General features: G+C 43.0%; 1 protein-coding gene across 2 annotated transcripts; it reads right to left on the minus strand.

Annotated features, from left to right (window-relative positions):
• Positions 1-1,896: 1,896 nt before the first annotated feature.
• On the minus strand, positions 1,897-17,001 carry ESRRA (estrogen related receptor alpha). Of its 2 annotated transcripts, XM_072118396.1 has the most exons (8): positions 16,761-16,999; positions 14,058-14,171; positions 11,371-11,685; positions 10,816-10,932; positions 10,590-10,718; positions 9,733-9,900; positions 7,483-7,752; positions 1,897-5,932 (listed from the first exon to the last, which is right to left on the minus strand). In XM_072118396.1, exons 3-8 carry the CDS (start codon positions 11,669-11,671, stop codon positions 5,685-5,687), a joined length of 1,233 nt encoding a protein of 410 aa, XP_071974497.1. In that variant the 5' UTR covers positions 11,672-11,685; positions 14,058-14,171; positions 16,761-16,999; the 3' UTR covers positions 1,897-5,684. The 2 variants fall into 2 exon arrangements, with proteins under 2 accessions (XP_071974497.1, XP_071974498.1); XM_072118397.1 differs by lacking the exon at positions 14,058-14,171 and having other exon boundaries at positions 16,761-17,001.
• Positions 17,002-21,712: the final 4,711 nt, after the last annotated feature.

Below are 21,712 nucleotides of genomic sequence, written 5' to 3' on the forward strand. Positions count from 1 at the left end.
AGGCACTTTGACTGTGATCATCTTTTTATATTTGTTATACATGGCCTCCTTCCTTCTAAAATAAACTTTTATAACTATACTTATGAGGCTGAAGGGCACTGGTGGTCCGCCTCCCCCTGTACTGCCTGCTGCTGCTAGATTACACAGGAGGAGGGAGGAAGCAGGGGGCTGTGTGATATGTGTTTTGTTCACTGTAACAGCTTGTGAATCTACAGCACTGAAGGGCGCTGCAAACGCCCTATTTTAAAAGTTGATTTTAGAAGGAAGATGGTAACAGTGAGGGTGCCTGGATCTATGAGTAAGTGTCCCAGGTTTATCATGGTAGACTTTAAAGGAATTCTATCTGTCAAGGAGATTTGGGACACGAAACCACCCTCAGGTCCTTATAGACCAGAGGGCTTAGTTTCCCAAATGGCCCTGTATCACCTCAGTCTATGGCTGCATTCACACGGACATGTATTTCTCCAGTCCTGTATCTACAGGCTGTATTTCTGTATAAATACGTGACGTTTTTCATCCGTATGCAGCACGTATTTAACCCGTATTTTATACATGCCCATAGACTTTAAAAGGGCATACAGAACTGAAATACGGGAGAAAATAGGACATGCTCTATATTTTTATACGGCCAGTATACAGTCCGTACACTCCAGTGTCAAAAACGGCAATATAAATGGTTGGACGTATTGTCCATTGAAATTAATGTGGCCGTATGTAACCCGTAAAAAATCGGTACGTATACGGCCGTTTTTATACGTCCGTGTGAATGTAGCCTATGGCTGTATTGGTTAGGCCGGGGCTGCAGACGAACACATTCACCCCATGGAAATGGTCTGATGCCACAGAGTACAGGATGAGAGCCCTTGCATCATAAAGAATTGTGATGCAAGGAGTCCCTGACACTGTAACAGTTCTTACAGTACCTTCGCTGAAGTTCAGGCTCCTTGCATCATGTACTCCCTTCCTGTGCAATGTGTTCAGTGGGATTGGACCAGCATATACACGTGTTGGGTTTGAGAAGTCGGATCAGACTCTCTAGTTCTCCTGCTACCTACATATTTCTTCGGTGACGTCGGCATAGTACCCCTTGACGTTCAGTGTGCAGACATAAGATAAGAATATTCTGATCATTGGGGGTCCAAATTCTGGAATCACAAGAACGGGGGTCCCATACATATGAATTAATGGAGCAGCAGGTTGTGTATGGATGCTGCCATTCTATTCTTTGGGTGGATGAGAAATAGCGCAGTGCTCAGGTATCAACAACACTCCTATAACCAGGGCTGTGGAGTCGGTAAGCCGATCGTCAGACTCTTCAATTCCCAAACTTTATTTCCACCAAAATGGTCACACAGTCCTGTTTCCTGAGCAGTGGTGAGAGCAGAAGAGCTTCACTGCTGAGCATGTACACAAAGTGCAGCCACATTCATCTCAACTAAAAAGGGGATCAGGAGTGCACAACCCACGCCGACAGGTCACAGGCAGCCTCTCAAGCCATGAATTGTGGACTGAACCTAGCACTTACATAACTGATGGAAGCTTTCATTTCATCCTTGGAACAATAAATGTTGCTCACCCCTGACCTAAATCCTTTGATCAGGGAAAGAACCAACATTTTAATAATTTATTATGTTTGTCGAGTCGGTCAATTTTATCATGACTCTGACTCCACTCCCCTGCTATTAACTGTCAGAATTCAGGAGATACCACAGCGCTGTGCTCTGCAATATCTGACACTCTCCTTGTATTGACACATGTTTGATACTTACCTCCATCAGTTAGTAAGAATGGGACCCCGACTGATTGGATTACACAGGATAGGGGGATAACAATCAAGCTTTGTACAACCCATTTAAGGAATGTAGAGATGGATACGCATAAAGGATCAGCACAACGTGAAATCTCCCTGATGTTTATTGCAGTTCAGGCCCATCGGAGCCTTAATAGTATACAATGGCCTGTATATATATGTATAGAAGCAATGAGGTATATTACATATGCACATTATTCTATAGGCTATATACAGAGGCGGAGGGCACCCACAATTAATTGGGTAACAAACTGCAAAGCAAATACAAAGGTATAACAACACGGACGATGGAGCAACGTGGAGACATAAACAGCGGTGATACGGGAGAGTAGTAGACGAGCAGGACATAGTGTAACTTCTATGGAAGACGATGTAACGTACAATGAAAAGACCACGGCCTATCAGAACTGCAGAGTGTGAATACCCCTCAACAACTGATCTACATAGAACAAGTCAAGTAAAAAGTGGGATTTATGTGCCAGGATATCGGAGCGGCCACTAGACTCCCTATCTCCCTGTACTGGACATAATCCAATACTTATATACACTAAGTGGTATTTTACCGTAATATAGAGAGAACAGTCCGTGTAGTGCAAAACAACTCTGGAATCAAATTTTTTTTCCGTTCCTCTGTTATTCCTACTACAATAATATGAATGGACACCTGTCCAACCCTAACAGAGAGTGCATGGACCGCTTCAACAAAGTGAGTGGTTATAACCTTATGTAGGGATAACGGAGGAACAGCACAAAAGAAAGAGTTTTAAGCAAAGATCCCACAGAATAGATTTTTCCATAAAGTGACATGTCAGAAGAGGGGACTGGATTCTCTTTTAAGGGAAAATTTGGGGATCATTTGGCCTTTTTAAGATTGTTGATGTATCCTGCTCTGCTGTGATGTGATCTGTGTTCGGGACTCGCTGTCGGGTCACAGATGTAACATTGGATACAATGGAGTTAATGCTGCAGAAACCAATTCTAGATCTAGTTTTATTTCTAATCTTTGCACAAACATTTGCCTCCTATCCACGGGATTGTTATATTAGGTTGCCTGGGTCCTGTGACCCCCCCACCCCAATTTTGACTACAGCTGTGGCTCCATGACTGTCCAAAGTAGCAAAGTGCTATAAGCGGCTATCCTTGACAGGCATATAGAGTTGAATGGCATTATCTCTATTGCCCCATTGCCAGTACAGTATATACGGCAGCACAAGACTGCTTAAAGAGGTCCGTACACAAATGTAGAGATTAATATACAATTCTGTAGGGACTGCTACACAAATTCAGGGGCACTTTGAATTTTCTTTTTAGCCCCCACGGTTGCAGAGATATCAGTCCCAGTATCCATCAATTTTAATCCTCTCCACTGTCAGAGAGGAGGAGCAGGGGAGGGCGACATGGGTCATTGTAAGTTTTTTCAGCATATGCTATCAGACAGGAGTCGTAGGAACGGAGGAGAGTGCTATGATTTTCTTCTGTGTATCAGTTCCAGAGAAGATTATCATAACCCCTCCTATGCTCCAACTCCTCCTCTTCGACAGAGGAGAGGATTATAATGGTCGGCTACAGAGAATGATATCTCAGCAACCGTGGGGGCTAGAAAGAAAAATTGGGAATGCCCCTGAATCAATGTAGCAGCCCCTACACCTTTGTATGTCCGTGATGTGGTGACAGGCCTTCTTTTACCCTTTCTTATATGGTGGCATCAGCTTTTCCTGATTAAAATTACCAATACATTTTCAAGCAACTTTTGGAAACTTATTGAATAAATTAGCAGCATTTTCCATGAACAATGCACGTGTACACCGCACAAATGGGAAGAATCTTATTACATCTAGGGATCTGAGATAAAATACTGTAATTCCACTGATGGACCACCCCTAACAACCACTTGGGGTCTGGGGCTGAAATACAATCCTGGCTATAGTAGAAGCAGATATGTTGCTACCCACCTAAAGATAGATCATACCCATTGTCAAAAGGAGGTTGTGGGAGACTAAAATACTACATGCTGGAAAAGTTATGGTGTGAGCTACACCGTACTCTCAATACAGATTGGTGTACAGACACACCGCAATGTGCACTGGGTCACATTCAGGAGGCCATAAAGCATTGAGACTATGTAGTATATGGGTCTAATGACCTGATATGGAAGCAAGGTTGTGAATCATAGCAGTTACTCAATACCATATTCCTAAACTAGGGCACAGCCAGGTAACACTGACCCTACAAAGTGACAGCAGTTATTATAGGAAGCCTTCCCCATATCCTGATGTGTCACAACCACTTTGCAGATAACTAGAGCGTTTGGCTTGGGTGCACCATGATGTAACACTATAAAGGACACAATGGCCTATCCTAAGGTCACCGCACTGCGGTCACACCCCAGCAATCACACACACTGGTGACCTTACATAAGGATAGGACTTTGATTACGATCTTCTTTGTTCCCTTTAATTTGGGGAGGGGTAACCGAAAGATAAACCTCAGTAGATGGACTGTAAGGGAACATTTGGTTGCACATGAGTGGCTCAACCTAAACAGAGAAAAAACTTGAGATAATTATCTCCATCACCATTGACATTTTGCAGTCTAGGAATTTTTTTTCTTTACCCTGAAGGAAATCATTGCAGTCATATTGATGCCATTTATAAGCGTCTTAAAGGGGTTGGCCACTTTACCTCATGATTTTTGTAACGTGTCCAAGTGTGAGGGGCAGGATATTGGGTAATTTACCAATTTACATCTATTCAAATTTCTGCTCCACTTTCTTGATATGTAAAGTTAAGTTTTCTGTTTTTTTTTTTTTACCTCAGCCAGCAATTTCTGACCATAATATAGCCGCAGAAGGAGGGTCATGTGATCTCTAGCAGTCTGAAAAATCAGCCTGCCAGGACCCTGTGATAGTATTCATGAGTATAAAACTAAGGGCCTGGAAGGGTGACCACTTTTGGACATATAGAGACATTGGGGGAGATTTATAAGTCTCTCAGAGCAGAACTGTTCTAGTTGCCCAATGGAACCAATCAGAGCTCAGCTTTCATTTTCCTACAGCTGTTTATAAAATGAAAGCTGAGCACTGATTGGTTTCCATGGGCTACTAGCACAGTTTTACCTCAGAAACTTGACGATAACTCTCCCCCCTTGTGACATTACAATGGCCACCGAACACCCACTTGTACAGATTCAGTCAGGAACGCACCACTATGTATGGGGCCGTGTACAGTACTTATCGTATGAAGCATTACACATCAGCAAACCAGCGTTCGCCTTCGAAAATAAAAGTGCACCATATCGGACATCCCCCTTAGACAGCACCGACTTGGACAATATAGTGTCTTAAAACTAGAATTATTCAATTAACATTAAAACTCCCTAAGATGGACTATAAATCCAAAAAATAAACCCTAATGAGATTGTCACTTGGGCAGACTCTATACAGGAAAAATCAACGGACCTGTGTAAAGCCATACACAACAATGAAGAGTAAGAGAAAAAGCGGAACACGTGGCACAGAGTCATCCTCCGGTTACTATTGCTAGCTTATGGCTCAAGGGATGGAAGGACTCAAGAGTTTTTCGTCCTATGGCTTATCCTACCATAGGATTTCAGCGCGTTGCTAAATTAAATAAAAAGGGATCTAACGCTCTGATGTCATGTAGCAAGTCTACTTTCCATGTCCGTCCATGATATATTGCATACACGCCTGCGCCGCATCGCTCAAGTCTTCCTTATCAGTCTCTAACGCAATGAAGGAAGGATGTGCGCATCAAAGTAACATTGTCCTATACATTCATAATGTAGTCCCCAGCTTGCATCTCCTGGGTCACACAGCCAAGTACATGACATTTCAGCTGCAAGGGTTTTATCCGCCTTAATCCATCATGGCTTCCAGCATCTCTAAGAAAAGCTTGTGCATAGGGACCGTCCCTTCTTCTCGTAGGGCGTGGAAGTGTTGCAGGACTCTGCCAGCCGTCTGGCGGAGTAAGGGGAGTGTAAGAAGCAATTTGCCGTCGCGGCAGGGTTCCTCGGGGTGCCGGTTCGATTCGTATTCGCTGAGCGCCTCTTGTAGGGCGTCGCGGAGGCGTAAAACTGCATCCGGGTCTTCAATGTGCACAGAGTCTACAAGGAAGAGGAGAGAAAAAAAGAAACTTTTATAGAACTGTATTTAAATTCAACTTGGGGGAGATTTATCAGAAGTTTCTGTGGTAAAACTGTTCTAGTTGCCCATTGAAACCAATCAGAGCTCAGCTTTAATTTTATAAACAGCTGTGGGAAAATGAAAACTGAGCTCTCATTGGTTCTCAACTAGAACAGTCCTACTCTCAGACACTTCTGACAAATGTAAATAATAGTAAATGAAAATACTGAGCTGTCCGTCCTATAGACATTGGGGGAGATTTATTAAGGTTGGTGCAATGTGCTGGCCAGGGTTTCAAATTTTACATTTTTTAAAGAGACAGTGTCACGATACCATTTACCCCACAACTACCAGCCCCCTCAGGTAAAGGATGAAATGTCCTTTCTTGAAATGGTTATTTTATGTGAAATATCGCCCTTTTACCTATTAAAAAATCTCCTCCAAAGTGAAAATGAGAAAAGAAGTTTTATTTTGCCTGAGATAAGTCAAATTTAGGGTTTGCTTGGAGAGTGTCACTTCAGACGCCCCTATCTTTGGTTCTATAGTATCCTAAAAACATAATGCTGGTGTCATATTCAAGACAAGAATCTCATCTTTCAGATCACATAGGGCTTGTGATAGAGAACTGAAGATAGGGACATGCAAGGTATGATGTATGTCCTCCATAGGTCACGATAACAACTGCACAAATATCTTATAACACTTGTACAGGCAGTTCTACCCCTCAAAAATAGTCCAATACTGATAAATCAGCATCTGACCATTTTCCCTTCTCTCTGCCCAGCCGTGAGCAGCAGTTCCACTTCCTTTTTCTTGACTGCTGCAGCTTGCAGCCCAACATAAGGTCACATAACCGTAGCTCAGATCTCCGGTCACCTGATCTTTTACAGGGCTAGGGAATTAGCTCTGCCCGCCCATATGGTAGTGTGCGCTCCTGCACACAAAGCCATTGGCAGGATTCAGCAGTCAGTCCGATAGCCCAATCCTGTACTGTGATAGGGGCCCGATATTATCGTTCTGCTGTCACACTTGCCACCAAATACAGCACTCATACTCAGCGGTGTGCCTGTAGGGGGATCCAGTGACTTCAGAGGGCTTCAACATGAAGTCAACATCTGCAAAAAGTTTGTATGTTCTCTCTGTTTGTGTGGGTTTCCCTGGGTCCTCTGGTTACTCCCACACTCCAAAACATACTGGTAGGTCGATTAGATTGTGAGGCCCATGGGGACATCCTCTGTGCATGTCTGATTTTGGATGGGATGTTACCACAGTTATCGGTAATCTGTATTCAGCAGCAGGTGTCACATATATAATGTGTTCCCTACTAAGTTGAATAATTTTTATTTTAAAAAAATATTAAAAAACAAAAACAAAACAGACCTATCCCATCCGCTCCCAAATAAAAGTAAATTAAATAAAAAACTTACAATGGGCGGGTTGCCAGTGGTCAGTAGGGGACATTAAATTTTTAATGACCTATTCACACAACATTCACAGCATGGTCCAATACTATACTGTAGTCACAACCCACCTGAATTTGTTAGGGTGAGGGCTTTTAACATGACGTATTCCTCTCTCTCCACACGTAAGGCCCGATACTTGCGCACCAGATGAAGAATGCAGGAGCAGAGGTCCGACAGCCGGGCAGAATGTGAGGACTCCTCATCCAACACAAAATCCTCAGCAAACACAACCTCATCTTCATATGGAAGAGAACGGAACACAACTCCCAAAAGGAGAACCTCCATCCAGACACTCTGCAAGAGACTCATCTGGTCCGATAAAGAGAGGGAAGAAAAACCTGTAAAATAGAAGATTTCCACTTAGCTGCTATACGTGCAACATATCCTGAGGGTCTAGTACAGTACAGCTGTAATGTATTGGGTGCTGTAAATTTGGCTGAAACATGGACCCAACCGAAATGTGACCATGTGCAATCATTTATTTCAATCCAAGCACAAGTAAAGATTTTCCTAAACGTCAGAATATCCCCACAAGGGGTTGTACCATAATCAACCATTATAAGTTTGGGAATACCAAACTAATCAGCGAGGGTTGGACTGCTGGGAGCCCCAAACATTATGAGAATGGACCTTCGACAATCTGGAGAATGGGGGTATTCTTGCTAATGTATACACATGCATCTTGTCGCTCCATAATCTCTGGCACTCTTAAAGGGATTTTCCCACAAAGACAAGTTAGAACCTATCCAAGGGATAGGGCCCAACTTGCTGATCAGTGGGAGTCTCAGTGATGAGACCCTCTGCAGATTGCGAAAACGAAGGGGCCGACGACTCTAATCTCTATGGAACTGACGGAAATTGCCGACCACCGCGCTCACCAATCTCCGTCAGCTCCATAGAGATTAATGGAGAAGAACAGGGGTTGGTCGGACCTCTCGTTTTTGTGATCTGCGGTGGTCTCAGATCACAAAACTTGTCTTCGTGGGAAAACCCCTTTAAAGACAGAGATACCAGAGTGCTGTACTCAACAATTTTCAACACATCCATACTATTGCATGGAGCACAGGACACATGCTTGACCTGCTGCTTCCTCCATTAGTAAGAACAAGACGCTCTTTCTCCAGATCCCTGGGGGTCCCAGCAGTCAGATCCTCACATATAAGGTTGTTGCCCCCTATAGATAAGGGATAACATACAAATGTTGCAGATTTTACCTGTGGACATGTAGAGCTAAAATCTGTTCTGCCGCATTCACGTGAATTGCATGGGTCCAGTCATTTTTTTCCAGTACAGTAATAATACTCCTCTTTCCATTTTTGAGGAGTACTTTCAGCCAAGAGGAGTGAGTATGATATTGTCAGTAATATACACACTCCACAGGAGTTTAAAATGGTAATAAATGGCTATTTATGCAGACCAGGCTTTTTTAATATAATGTTTTTTTTTTTCATTTACTTTTGACTATTTATTACTTTTACCTGGGACATGTAGCAGTGATCTAATGGTACAGTCCACTAGATGACTGTTACCAGTGATCTGTAGACACGGACATGCAGAGAGGATGCACATGGCTATTTCCCTGCATGTATTTTAGGGTGCGTTTAAACGGGGGGAGTAAGGCATGAGAAGAGGAGATTTTGCCTGATTACATAGCTGTTAACATGGTGTTTACAAAACGCTTGCGTTAACACAATGTTAGTAGCTGATCTCTGCGTCCAGTTAATAAAACCCCACCAATCTCTAACTAAAAGGGGCACACAAACTCAGAATTGGGGAAAGGATGAACCCTCATGGCAAAGACTTAGGGCGCATTCACACATTGCATTTTGGTTGCGTTTTAATTGCATTTTGAAACACATTACAACAGATGAGGAGAGGTTGATTTGCCGAATTACATTACAGTTTACATTTGTTAACACATTAACACATGCGGTAACATCACGTTTAATAACGCAAATGTTAACAGCAATGTAATTAGGCAAATCACCTCTCCTCAGCTTTTGGAATGTGTCTCAAAACGCAACATGTGAACGCGTCCCTAAGGCCGGCGCCACACGTAGCGTTTTGAACCCGTTTTTGGCCCATTTTTAATCAGTCCATTGAAAAACGCACATTAAAATAATTGGTAAGACTCGTCAAAACCGGATGCGTTTTCAAAAAACGCATGCGTTTTTTAACGGACTGCTTAAAAACGTCCCAAAAACTGATTCAAAACGCCACGTGTGCTGGCGGCCTAAGTCTTTGCCTTGAATGTGTAATGTGAATGTGAAGTAAAGCATCAGGTGTTCCAAGATCTTGAGACTACACTACATACTGACCTGGGATATTCTTGGCCCAGCTGATAATAATGACAATCTCTCGATCTGCAAGGTCACACAACGTACTCATGGACTTCAAGTAGCCATCGGGGAGTGACGGGTCTGGCATAGCAAACAGCTTGTCAGGCTCAGCCACTAGAAGATGTGACACCACAGTGTTCACTGGAGCTAAAGAGGAAAGAAATACAAATAGGAAAGTCAATCGACTGGACGTACAACAGATCTAGTCATATCATGGTAGTATTACAGTACAGACAGTCCCCGGGTTACCTACAGGATTGGTTCTGTAGGTGTTTTCTAAAATTGAATTTGTATGTAAGTTGGAACAGGAATATTTTGTAAATGTTACTTCAGGCAAAATATTTTTTTTGCCCTGTGACAATAGGCTTTTCATAATTTTGGGCTGTCAGGTTTAACAATAAAGATTTGTTGCTCTTTTGTTGACCGTTGTGAAAAGGAGCCTGGTCCTCTATAAAAGGACATCTACCACCAGGATGAAATATTGTAAGCCAAGCACACTGAAATACTGGTGTGTGTCCCCTTTGCATTTTTTCCCATAAAAACAACGGCATAAGAAGCTTAAGTAGGAGCAAATACTGCCAGAGGGGGGACTCCAGTATGTCAGTGTGCTTGGTTTACAATCCTTCATCCTGGTGGTAGATGTCCTTTAAGTACAACTCATCCTCTGCACCATTAACTTCTATAGGGCTTCCCAGAGGATGAGCCGATGCCATAAGTTGTCATAAAAAGGAGATTTGCAGTTCCCACTTCTGCATACCACAGGCGTCCTGGCAGTCGGACACCCCCAACAATCAGATATTTATCCCCCATCCTGTGTAAAGGATAAAAGTTCTTACCTTGTTTCTTGACTACAGTTGTTGTGCTTTGCTGGGATTGCTGTCCTCCCGCTGTATACTGCAAGATGTCTCCTTCTGGCCTCCTCTTATATTTCTGTCGACCTCCTCTTACACGGTCTAAGCGCACCCCTGCAAGTCAATATAAAAATATGTAGGCCTTATGTAGAACTGTATATAGAAACTGAGAGAATTGGAGGTTATAATAGAACTGGATCTCTCCACCTACCTTCTTTCAGCATGCCCACCCGTAGGCACTTTGTAAATCGACAAGCCTGGCATGCCTTCCGTCTTCGCTTGGTAATTTCACACTCGTTGGTAGCAGGACAGCTGTACTCGATATTGCCTATGATTGGAAGAGCAAATCAGATTGTAATATATCCATGTCTCAGCAATTGTGTGAAGGGATGCCCCATCTGATACCCCAAGTAATGGCTGAGGAGGCCTATCTTTTAGGCCACGTCGGAACATGGTCGCCATCTTGAAAGCCGCCATATTGGCTCAAGGGCAAATTTTCCCAACAGGAATGTAGCAGATCAAAGTAGACTCTGAAATTGATTGCCACTATTAGATCTGTAATGTCTCTTGTGGTTCAAGATAGAAAGCTGTGATGCACAGCTATCTGAAGTTTAGAGACACAATGATAAAGGCGTTAGATGGAGTCGTTTTTTTTTATCTGCTTCTAAGGAGAACCTCAAGAGAGATTGCAGACTTCAAATTTAGAACAAACATTCAGTAACGCAACGGTAAGAGTTCTATTTCCCCTTTAAAGAAGTGGCCTCACCTTGTATTGTACGTTTGAAGAAAGCTTTACATGCTTCACAGGAAGCCACGCCATAGTGGTATCCCGACGCCACATCACCACACACCAGGCAAAGCCTTTTAGGGATGGAGTTTAGGACATATTTGCCCCTTCCAGGCGTATCTTCTGGTTCATCATCACCCCTGCAGCAGCGTGGACCCTGTGGTTCAGGTCCGTGTCCACTACTATCACTAGATCCGCTAGGACTCCGGCGTCCAATGCTTTCTGGGGTCCCTGGTTCTGCCTTGATGCAGAGATCAGGGCGTCTGTCACGAGAAGACATGATGAAGAAGCGTTCTGCAAAAAGAAAAAAAAAAAAAAAGCATATTTGTTTAATATTCGGAAATTAAACGGATTGTAATAGTAATTTTTGTGGTAGTATGGAAGTTTCAGAAATTGCTGAGCAAAGCGCTCATATACAGTATGGGAGTCATGGATATTCCCTAGGGCTGCGCTTGTTATTTTTGACACTACCATTCAATTGAATGTAGCGTTAGGACACATGTTTGACCTGCCGCTCCATCAAGGTGGTACCCAGGACCGCATTCTCTGGTTTACTTGGGTCCCAGCGGTCGGATCCTCACTGATCTGATAGATAACTTAAATACTTGGTATAACATTTTTACAGGTAGCTGCCAGTTGGATAACGCCTTCATGTGTTTGTAGATGTTTATTTGGTTTAAGGAAATGTACCATCAAAATCAAGCATAATAAACAACTACCCTTAGATCCAGGCACCCTGACTGTGGCAATCTTCTTATATTTGTTATCCATGACCTCGGTCCTACAATGTGAAAAGAGCTGAGGAAGCAGGAGGAGACAGTATAAAAGTCTCTGATGCTAGAGCACGGAAGGGCTCTGGTAACACTCCCAGGAACCCTTCAGGCTTATTATCACAATTTTAAAAGTTGATTTTAGAAGGAAGGAGGCCATGGATAACAAATATAAGAGGATAACCACAGTCATGGTGCCTGGATCTATGAGTAGGTGTCCCTGGTTTATCATGATGTATTTTGGTGGTAGATTTCCTTTAAAGGGATATTCCCATAAAGACAAGATTCTTAAATATACTCAGTATAACAAAATAACACATTCTCTAATTCACTGTTATTAACAAAATTACAACATTTCACAGATATAATTCCAACCTGTCTCTATAAGTCCTGCTGTTTACAATTTGGTTGCTCCGGGATCCGACCGTGCATCTTCTCATGAATAGCTTTTCTTGTCTGCACACTGCAGTGCCCTCTGTCTCCTGCCCCTTCCCCTGCTTAACAAGACCAGCTCAGACACAGGCACTTCCTGCTGCCAAGCAGCAGCATGCAGAGACAATCTACAAGCTACAGACAGATAAGGTCTTTATCCAGAGGAGGGGGGAGGAAAGCATACAGCAGAACTGACTGTGTGTGTGTGTTATGGGTGAGGGAGCAGAGCTGAAAAGTGTCATTGTGTTTTATATGCATCTCATTGATCTCATCAATTCTCATCTCCGATCTGTCTCATCTCTCTTTCTATGTGTCAGATACTAGTACAATGTTCAGAAGCTAAATAAAAGTGTATATAAACCTGTACCCTGATAATCTAAGCACATGGTCAGCACACAGTATTTACAGCATTAGAGGAATCATAAGGTGTCTGCTAAGAGAGTCCCCTGCCCACACTCTGGAATATTACACTGACCATCACTGAGTGATAGGAGCTAAAACAGCAATAATTGTAAGTAAGGGGTTAAAAATTATCTTTATTTTATAAAAATCACTAAGGGATTAGAATTTAAAAACTTTCTTTCATGGGCAAACCCCTTTATGTTCGAGCACAAGATTTTTGACCAGGTTTTCAGAGTACTCAGCTGTTTCCGTAACTTGAGAGTAAGGATTTGATGGTCAGTGGTGACAGGGGGTGAGAAGGACAGGGTCAGGGTGTAAACTAATTTTAGAGAAAAGTTTGGTGCATGCACCCGATATGCTATATATGTCTTTTACTAAGGTGGTAAAAGGATTTTCCCATAAAGTAAAGCGAACCCGCGACTATGGAAACTGAAGAAAGCGGCAGTCCGGTAGCGGCCGGTTGTAGAGGAATGTGCATTGTACATTGTCTGGGGTAGGTAGAACGGACACTTACTATACAGGGGCAGGTCACGGAGACAATGCAAAAATTAAGGTCTCTGCTTCTAGTCCTGGCGAGGAAATAGAAAGGAGAGGAGGAGAGATAGTGACCTTTGCTCCCGTTTAGCCTCATGCTTTAGTTAGACTGGTTTAGCAATAACCCGAGGGTGTAAAGGACAGACAACAGTAGCAGCGTTGTAGCAACACAACTATGTTGACGCTTTATACAAGAGTGAGATCGGGACAGCCTGGACTAAGTACGACCGGGATCTGTTTTCATAAAACAAGGGGGTAAAGGGCCGGAGGGGAAGGGGGACGACATGCCGGATACATAGCATATGATAAGCTGATGTCATAGTATAATAAAAGAAAAACAGCAATAAAACTCAAATCCAGAGAACATTGGCAAGTGGTCAGTTTAACCTTTGACCTGTGACCCTCCCCCCTTCCTCTACAGTATATAGGATCACTGAGCGTAGATCCCAGAGTCCATAAACCTTAAATTGCATTTACCTTTATCGTATATGAATAAAGAAGACAAAGAAGAAGAAGGTGGACACTTACAAGGAGATACACATGAAGGCAACACTCCCACTCCTGACGTTGGGGGTCTTACACCCTATGCGGACAGGTGGTCTGTGTATTCTTGGCTGATGGATGTAACTAGAGACGATTCATCTGTAATTAGAGGAACACAGAAGTATGAATAAATGAGAGGCTTAGGGGTTTTATAGGAATCACCAATTCCCACCACGTTGGGTTGCGTTCACACATTCAGTTTTTAGATGCAGTTTTCAAAGCCAAAAGCGGGTGTGGATCATAATAAGGGATGAGAACATATTATTGAGAGGTGCCGGTCTTCCTCTTTATTTCACTTCACTCCAGGTTTGGCAATCAAAAACTGCATCTGAAAAACTGAACCTACGGACAATCAATGGTCCTTCTCAGGCCACGGGACGTCACATGTGGCAAGGAAGTAGCGTCCCGTGATCTAAGGTGAATGGCCGAAGCAGGTCCGCGTAATCCTGGAATCAGACATGGGGATCAGGACTTGGATTTCACAGGGTTTCCTTTAAGGGCAGCTCCACATAATCAATGTTCCCATTAAAATCTGTGACCAAATTTTTTTGCGGCCAACGTGTCGGCATGTGAGGTGCATTCACGCAGCAATGAAATTAAGAAAAGGCTCATGGAAACCATGTAAGAAATAAATGGGCCGTGTGCTATGTCGTGGAAACGAAGGCCTGTGCAGGGGTCTAAAGTGGTAAGACCTCCATACACCCACAATAGAGCAGGCAACGTCTTAATACCACACACATGCACACTTGGCGCTGCCGAGTGTAAATTTTGCAATTCGGAAAGAGGGTGAACGCCGGCGGACCTGAGCGGGAAAGCGACACATGCAGGATATCGGGCACACAATCTTATTGAATCTCGGCAGGGACATTCCGGTTGGACAATGCACACTCGTGGAACGTGACAGGACGGGTAAGTAAATATGCCCCAGTGTGTGAACGCGGCCTAAAAAAAAACTGGGTGAGGGGTGACCCAGCTTTCTCATATCCCTGATTGACACTGCAGATGAAGTATATATAACAAGAGAAACTCACAGAATCCTATTCATTGACAACCAATGCAGTCCCTAAATAGTCACCCAACTTTCCCAGGAATTAAATAATTAAGAAGATTTCTATTAATAGTGGGACTTCAGAGGTTAATGATCTGCAACGTCACAGATTTGTCACAGCGTCGGTGCTATTTCCATGAACAAGTATGAAAACGACGCATCTGAAAAGTCACATCTAGAGAAATTATGATGATAACAATTATAGCTAAACCTCCAGAGCATCTGTATAGGACACATAGAGCTGCTCTGTGCTGCAGCCACGTACAGTGACCCACGTCTACAAAATCCCAATGACCTTGGCTCAAAGTCATATGAGCATATTCCTATGAGGAGAGAGAGCGAGTGTTGTAATACACCGATAACATGGGGATCATGTGCTGCTATAGGGGATCGGTGCGGACACGAGGTAAGAAGGTGGAAGGAAACTGCTGCAGTCTTACAATTTATTAGAGTGATATAATATATATTTTATATACACATAATGTATATAACCGCATAAATACATATAATTTAACACACATATATTGTGTGTATATATATATATATATATATATATATATATATATATATATACACACACAAACACATATACATATAGTATAGCTAATTATAAATACTTACATCTATATAGTATATAACATTTCCATACACACATATAGTATATATATATATATATATATATATATATATATATATATATATATATATACACACATACATATTATAATGTATGTAAATACCTACAAATATGTATGATATATACACACACCTATGTGCACATAGTAGATAATTACATACATATCTATTATATAAATACATTTAATATGCAAATAAATTCCTTACATTTTAGCTTTTCCCCCACACATTTATACATTTCCCATACCTAGAAATATCTCAGCCTCTGCCATACAGATATTATACTGCGGTTAATTCCCCCCAAAAAAATTTGCTACGTCTATGGGTGCCCTGTGACTGAACCTTGCAAAAAAGTTTAGCGCGGGGTTAGAATGATCTAAACATATCAGCACCGGCTGCATGTATGTTATATAGTATACACTAGTCATGTCATATATATGGTCAGGTGGTGGGAAGCTACAACTCCCAGCATTGCTATGGCAGGTCAGTAATTATTCCTGGGGATCTACAACTCTCAGCAATGCCATGAAAGGTCAGTAATTAGTCCTAGAAAACTACAACTCCCAACATTGCCTTGGCAGGTCAGTATTGAGTCCTGATGAACTACAACTCCCAGCATTTCCATGACAGAACAGTAACTAGTGCTGGGAAACTACAACTCCAAGCATTGCCATGACAGGTCAGTAATGAGTCCTGGGGAACTACAATTCCCAGCATTGCCATGACAAAACAGTAATCAGTGCTGGGAAACTACAACTCCCAGCATTGCCATGACATGTCAGTAATTAGTCCTGGAAAACTACAACTCTCAGCATTGCCATGACAGGTCAGTAATTAGTCCTGGAAAACTACAACTCCCAGCACTGCCATGACAGGCCAGTAATTAGTCCTGGAAAACTACAAACGTCGGCTTTGCCAGGACAGGGGCATGCTGGGAGTTGTAGTTTCCCGGCTCAGTCTGTATATACTTGTGTATACACACTCACACCCGGTAGTAGACTCACATCAGGCGGGTGTTGTCCTTGCTCCGGTGCTGGGCCAGGCTCTTGCACACTCCGGTGCTCCCCCGGTATAGGCATATGTGTAGGACACGGCAGAGGACACACACACTCACACTCCGGTGTCACACACTCACACATACACTGGCAGGCAACACTTCCTACACTGACCCCTCCCCCCGGCCGGGACTGGGCGGGGCCTCGCATGCTCAGCAGCCGCAGCCGCACTGCCTGCACTAGTGCTATGTGTGTATGTATATCTGTGGCTGCTCCGCGGCTTTATTACATATTCCATGTCCGGTGCTTGTATCACCCGCAGGGACACGAGCCTGTGCGCGTGCACGTGCAGGCAGCGCCGGTGCACGCGCACACACAGGGCCTGTGCACGCTCCATGCGGCTCTGACCTTGTGTGCGACCTTGAAGTCACTTTGCAGGTCGTGTAACTCCTCCTGTGCCTCAGTGTGGTCACAAGTTTTAGCAGTGACCTTGAGCGGCTGATCCCTCCTGTGTGTGTCGGGCAGACATTGGATTATGTGCTGCAGACACAGCATTGCAGGCAGGCAGGCAAGGACCATGTCCTTCAAATGACCTCTACCCACAAGATCCTCCCCTCATGACAAAATCAGATCAGGGACCCCCAGCTGCCCTATAGGCCGGTTACACATCCCCCCCTACCTTCCTAAAAAATCAACTGGACAATTTCTGTCATTTTCTTCTATTCTTAGAGGATGTTCACACCTTCAGGTTCAGAGTTGACACATCATTTGCATCAAATTTCAAGAAATTCGTAGCCAACGCTCTTACTTCTGCGGAAGACGCCCTATTAGTGCAAATTGAGAGTAGACCGTGTGAAGGGGCGAAATTGGATGTGTGTTTAACCCATTCAGTACCAGGCCCTCCTCCTTTTTTTCTGCGTTTCTTTTATTGCTCACATTCCAAATATTTTGATGCAGGGACATATACTTCCCGGCGGAAACATTTCATATCCTGTGCAATATATTTGGAGGCTGGAAAAAATTCCACTTCCACAGAAAAAGAAAATTAGTCATTGAGGGGGCATTTATTGTGCTGTTCTTGATGCCCCCCTCACCAATGTGCAGTGTGAAAAATATAGGAGGAGGGGCAGTCCTAGTGAGATTGTTGATAAATCTGGCGAATATTTCCATGCATCCTTTATAGGAACTGGCAAGTAAGGCAAAAATGTATTTTGTGGAAAACTTGATTAGAAAAAGGCAGCAACCAGGGGTTTGCCCTTTTTTGTACACCAAAAATGTGATCATAAATGACCCCCTACGAACTCAATACTGGTTTAAAGGGGTTTTCCTACCAAGCAAGTTGGGCCCTATCCACAGATCGCAAGAACGAGGGGTTCGATGGGGTCCCAGGTACCTCCGTTCGACCTGGATAGTGGATAGTGTGGCCTTGGGCACACTGTAGTCACCATGCTTGGTATTGGGACCGGAGGGCTGTCCTACAGCCTGGCAGGTCTCCAGCAGGTGGTGTGTGCAAGAAATATGGAGGGAGAGGCTGATGTACTGATTCTCCCTGGGTCAACCCCTGAGGTGTTTGTAGGATGAGTCCCTGGGTAATGGATGGGGAAGCCTGTGGTGGTAACAGCCATATCCAGGGATCAGACGGAGGCAACGTTGTGCAAATCAGTTCTTTATTCAACAGCAAGCAATGGCCAAATGATGAACAGCAGATTCTGTAAGCTGGAAAGGTCATGGAGAATTGAATCGCTGGAAAAGTGCGCACAGCCTGGTAGTAGATGCAGGCTGGGCTGGTTCAGATAGAACTGAGTCCAAGTGGTGGAAGCTTCAGTTCTGGGCTTAATTCTCCAGACTTGCCCTGTGTGCCAGGCAGCAGGCCTGAGGCACTAGAAGTTCCTGGGATTTATGGCTGTGGAAGAACTGAAGGTGTGCTGCTCCCTCTGGCTCCTGACTAACTGACTGAGCTTGAAGACTGAACAGTCCATGTGCTCTCACCCAGTAGGGGGTTTATATGCTCCCCTGGTCAGGTGGTAGCACTTCTCCAATCAGCTTCCAGCTTGTGTAACAGACACATCATTGGATAATTACGTACACCAGTTAACTATTGCCATACCAGGCAGTATCTAACACTGTAATTACACTAAATTCTCCTAGCATTATCTTCTGAATGAGTTGCGCAGGCTCACCAGATAGATGCTGACATGGAGAGGGCGCTATTCGCAACTACCACCTTGCTTATGCGTTGACAGGGGTGTTGCAACTATATCAAGCTTTTTCCTAGCCTTAGGTACAGCCTGGTATATCTATCAGAACTTCTTATAAAATCATATTCAGCCATTCCTGAAGTGGGCTTTCACATGAATCAGGGCAGCATTTTTGTAATTGGACGACCTGAAGCATGTGATGATCAACCAGAATCCTATTTTCTTGCACTCCTCTACTACTGCTCCTCCCAACAAGCCTCCTTTCGTCCAATACGGTGTCCAATGGTTACCAGGAAGCATGGCAAATGGAGATTAGCCTGGGAGAGGACAAGCCTGAGCACTTCCAGCTCATTTACATATTTGGTAAAAATTCTTTAATCTACAAAAGTGTCCTTTCTTTATGCACAGCAGTTCCACTTAGTGCTTAAAGAAACTGCCACGTAATGCTGGACATCAGTCAAACTGATGGTAGATGCCCTTTAATATTCTATGCTGTGTAGGAAGTGGGGAAAAAATGCGGTGAAATTGGTGAAAAAATACATTTGTACCACATTGTTGTCGGTTTGGTTTTTACAGCTTTCACTGTGCCCTCCAAATGACACCTCACCTCACAATCACAGGGACACTAAATTTATGGTATCTTCATTTTATAGATTTCTTCATTTTGCCATGTTCTGATGCTAATAACTTTTTCATACTGTGTAAGATGTCATCTTTTGCGGGATGAGCTGACATTTTGTTTGCTACAATTTTGGGGACTGTGCAACTTTTTAAAACTTTTAATAACATTTTTTAATATCACAACTTTATATCTTGGTGTATGGGGACTTTTGAGACGTGATATCTTTTCTTTTTTGGCGCCAAACTTTTTTAAGCTAATATATATATTCTTTTAATTTATAGTTTTATTTTGTTATTGTTGGAAATTGTAAATACAAAGCCTATTTTTAAGGTATTGTAAAAATCTAATTAACTGAAAATGACTGTAAATGAATTCCTTATTGGGTGACAATCAGTTTGATATATAATGGGGCACATTTACTTACCCGTCCTGTCGCGATCCCTGCCGTGCGTTGTACGACGAGGATTCGGAGCTGCCGCGATTCACTAAGATCATGTGTCAAATTTCCTGCATTTGTCGCTTCCCCGCTGAGGTCCGCCGGATTTCACCTTCTTCTTTCCGGTGCATGTAAGTGCTGATCTTGCGACACACTTTGCTTTTTAAATTCTGCAGTTTGTGCGAATCAGCCGGGTTGTCCGCTGGCCAAGCCCCTCGATTTGTGTCGCATGCAAGCCGATGCGCCACAATCCGATTGCGTGCGCCAAAATCCCGGGGCAATTCAGCGCAAAACGGAAAAAAGCGCGAAATCCAACGAAAATGTGGCGTTAGGACCCTTAGTAAATGTGCCCCAATGTGTATAGTCATGTATATGTGGAGCGAATGAGGCAATGTGTTGCTTATTGTGTGTGTGTGGGTGTACTGTTTATTAATTTGTCGAGAAATATTAATATGTATTTCTATATTTTTTAATTTAAATATTGTGTTTGTGTTTTTCTTACTTTATATGTCCCCCAAGAGGTTATAAAACCTGAGTGAAGTTGGCCCCCCCACCTTGTTCAAATCAAACAAAATTGGTGTCAAACGTTTGTGCTACGTTTGTGCTGGTTTGTGCAGCAGAAATTTTCATTTGTGCCGCTATCGTTTTTAAGATTTTAATGAAAGTTTCCAGAGGTCATCAGAGGTCAACCAGCCCCCCCACATTGCCCAAATGAAACAAAACTGGGACCGAACAATTCTGCTACGTTTGTGCTGGTTTGTGCTGCTCAAATTTTTGTTTGTGCTGCTTTTGTTTTGAATATGTGAACAAAAAATGAAAGTTCAAAAGTTCAGCCAGCCCCCCCACATTAACCGAATCAAACAAAACTGGTGTCAAGCGTTAGTGCTACGTTTGTGCTGGTTTGTGCAGCAAAAATTTTCGTTTGTGCCGCTATCATTTTTAATATATTCATACTTTTTTGCAGAGGTCATCAGAGTTCATTTCTTCCAAAGTACAATGTGTTTGCTAGCTCCCCCTGGTGATCAAATCAGGGAAGTGTCACTAGGTTTGTTTTTTACCAGTTCATCCTAAACACCTCAAACACCTGGACATACCTTAAAAATTATAGCAGCACAAACAAAAATTTTTGCAGCACAAACGTAGCACTAACGTTTGACACCAGTTTTGTTTGATTCCGTTAATGTGGGGGGGGGCTGCTTGAACTTTTGAACTTTCATTTTTTGTTCATATATTCAAAACAAAAGCAGCACAAACAAAAATTTGCGCAGCACAAACCAGCACAAACGTAGCAGAATTGTACGGCACCAGTTTTGTTTGATTTGGGCAATGTGGGGGGGCTGGTTGACCTCTGATGACCTCTGGAAACTTTCATTAAAATCTCAAAAACAATAGCGGCACAAACAAAAATTTCTGCTGCACAAACGTAGCACAAACGTTTGACACCAATTTTGTTTGATTTGAACAAGGTGGGGGGGCCAACTTCACTCAGGTGGTTATAAAAGACCCCAGGGTAGCATTTTTATTCTTTATTGTTTTTTTCCCCCAAGTTTTCAACTATAAGTAAGGTATCTAGAATAGCCCCATGGCTGTGTGACCCAGGGGGGCAAGCATGGTTTCGTAGATACCATTTGGGGAAAAATATGGCCTTTTAATCACTTTCTATTCCAATTTTTATGAATTGCAAAAAGCATTGATTTGGATATTT

Source organism: Engystomops pustulosus, chromosome 7 (genome assembly GCF_040894005.1).
Source record: "Engystomops pustulosus chromosome 7, aEngPut4.maternal, whole genome shotgun sequence".
In the NCBI taxonomy this organism is placed as follows: Eukaryota; Metazoa; Chordata; class Amphibia; order Anura; family Leptodactylidae; genus Engystomops; species Engystomops pustulosus.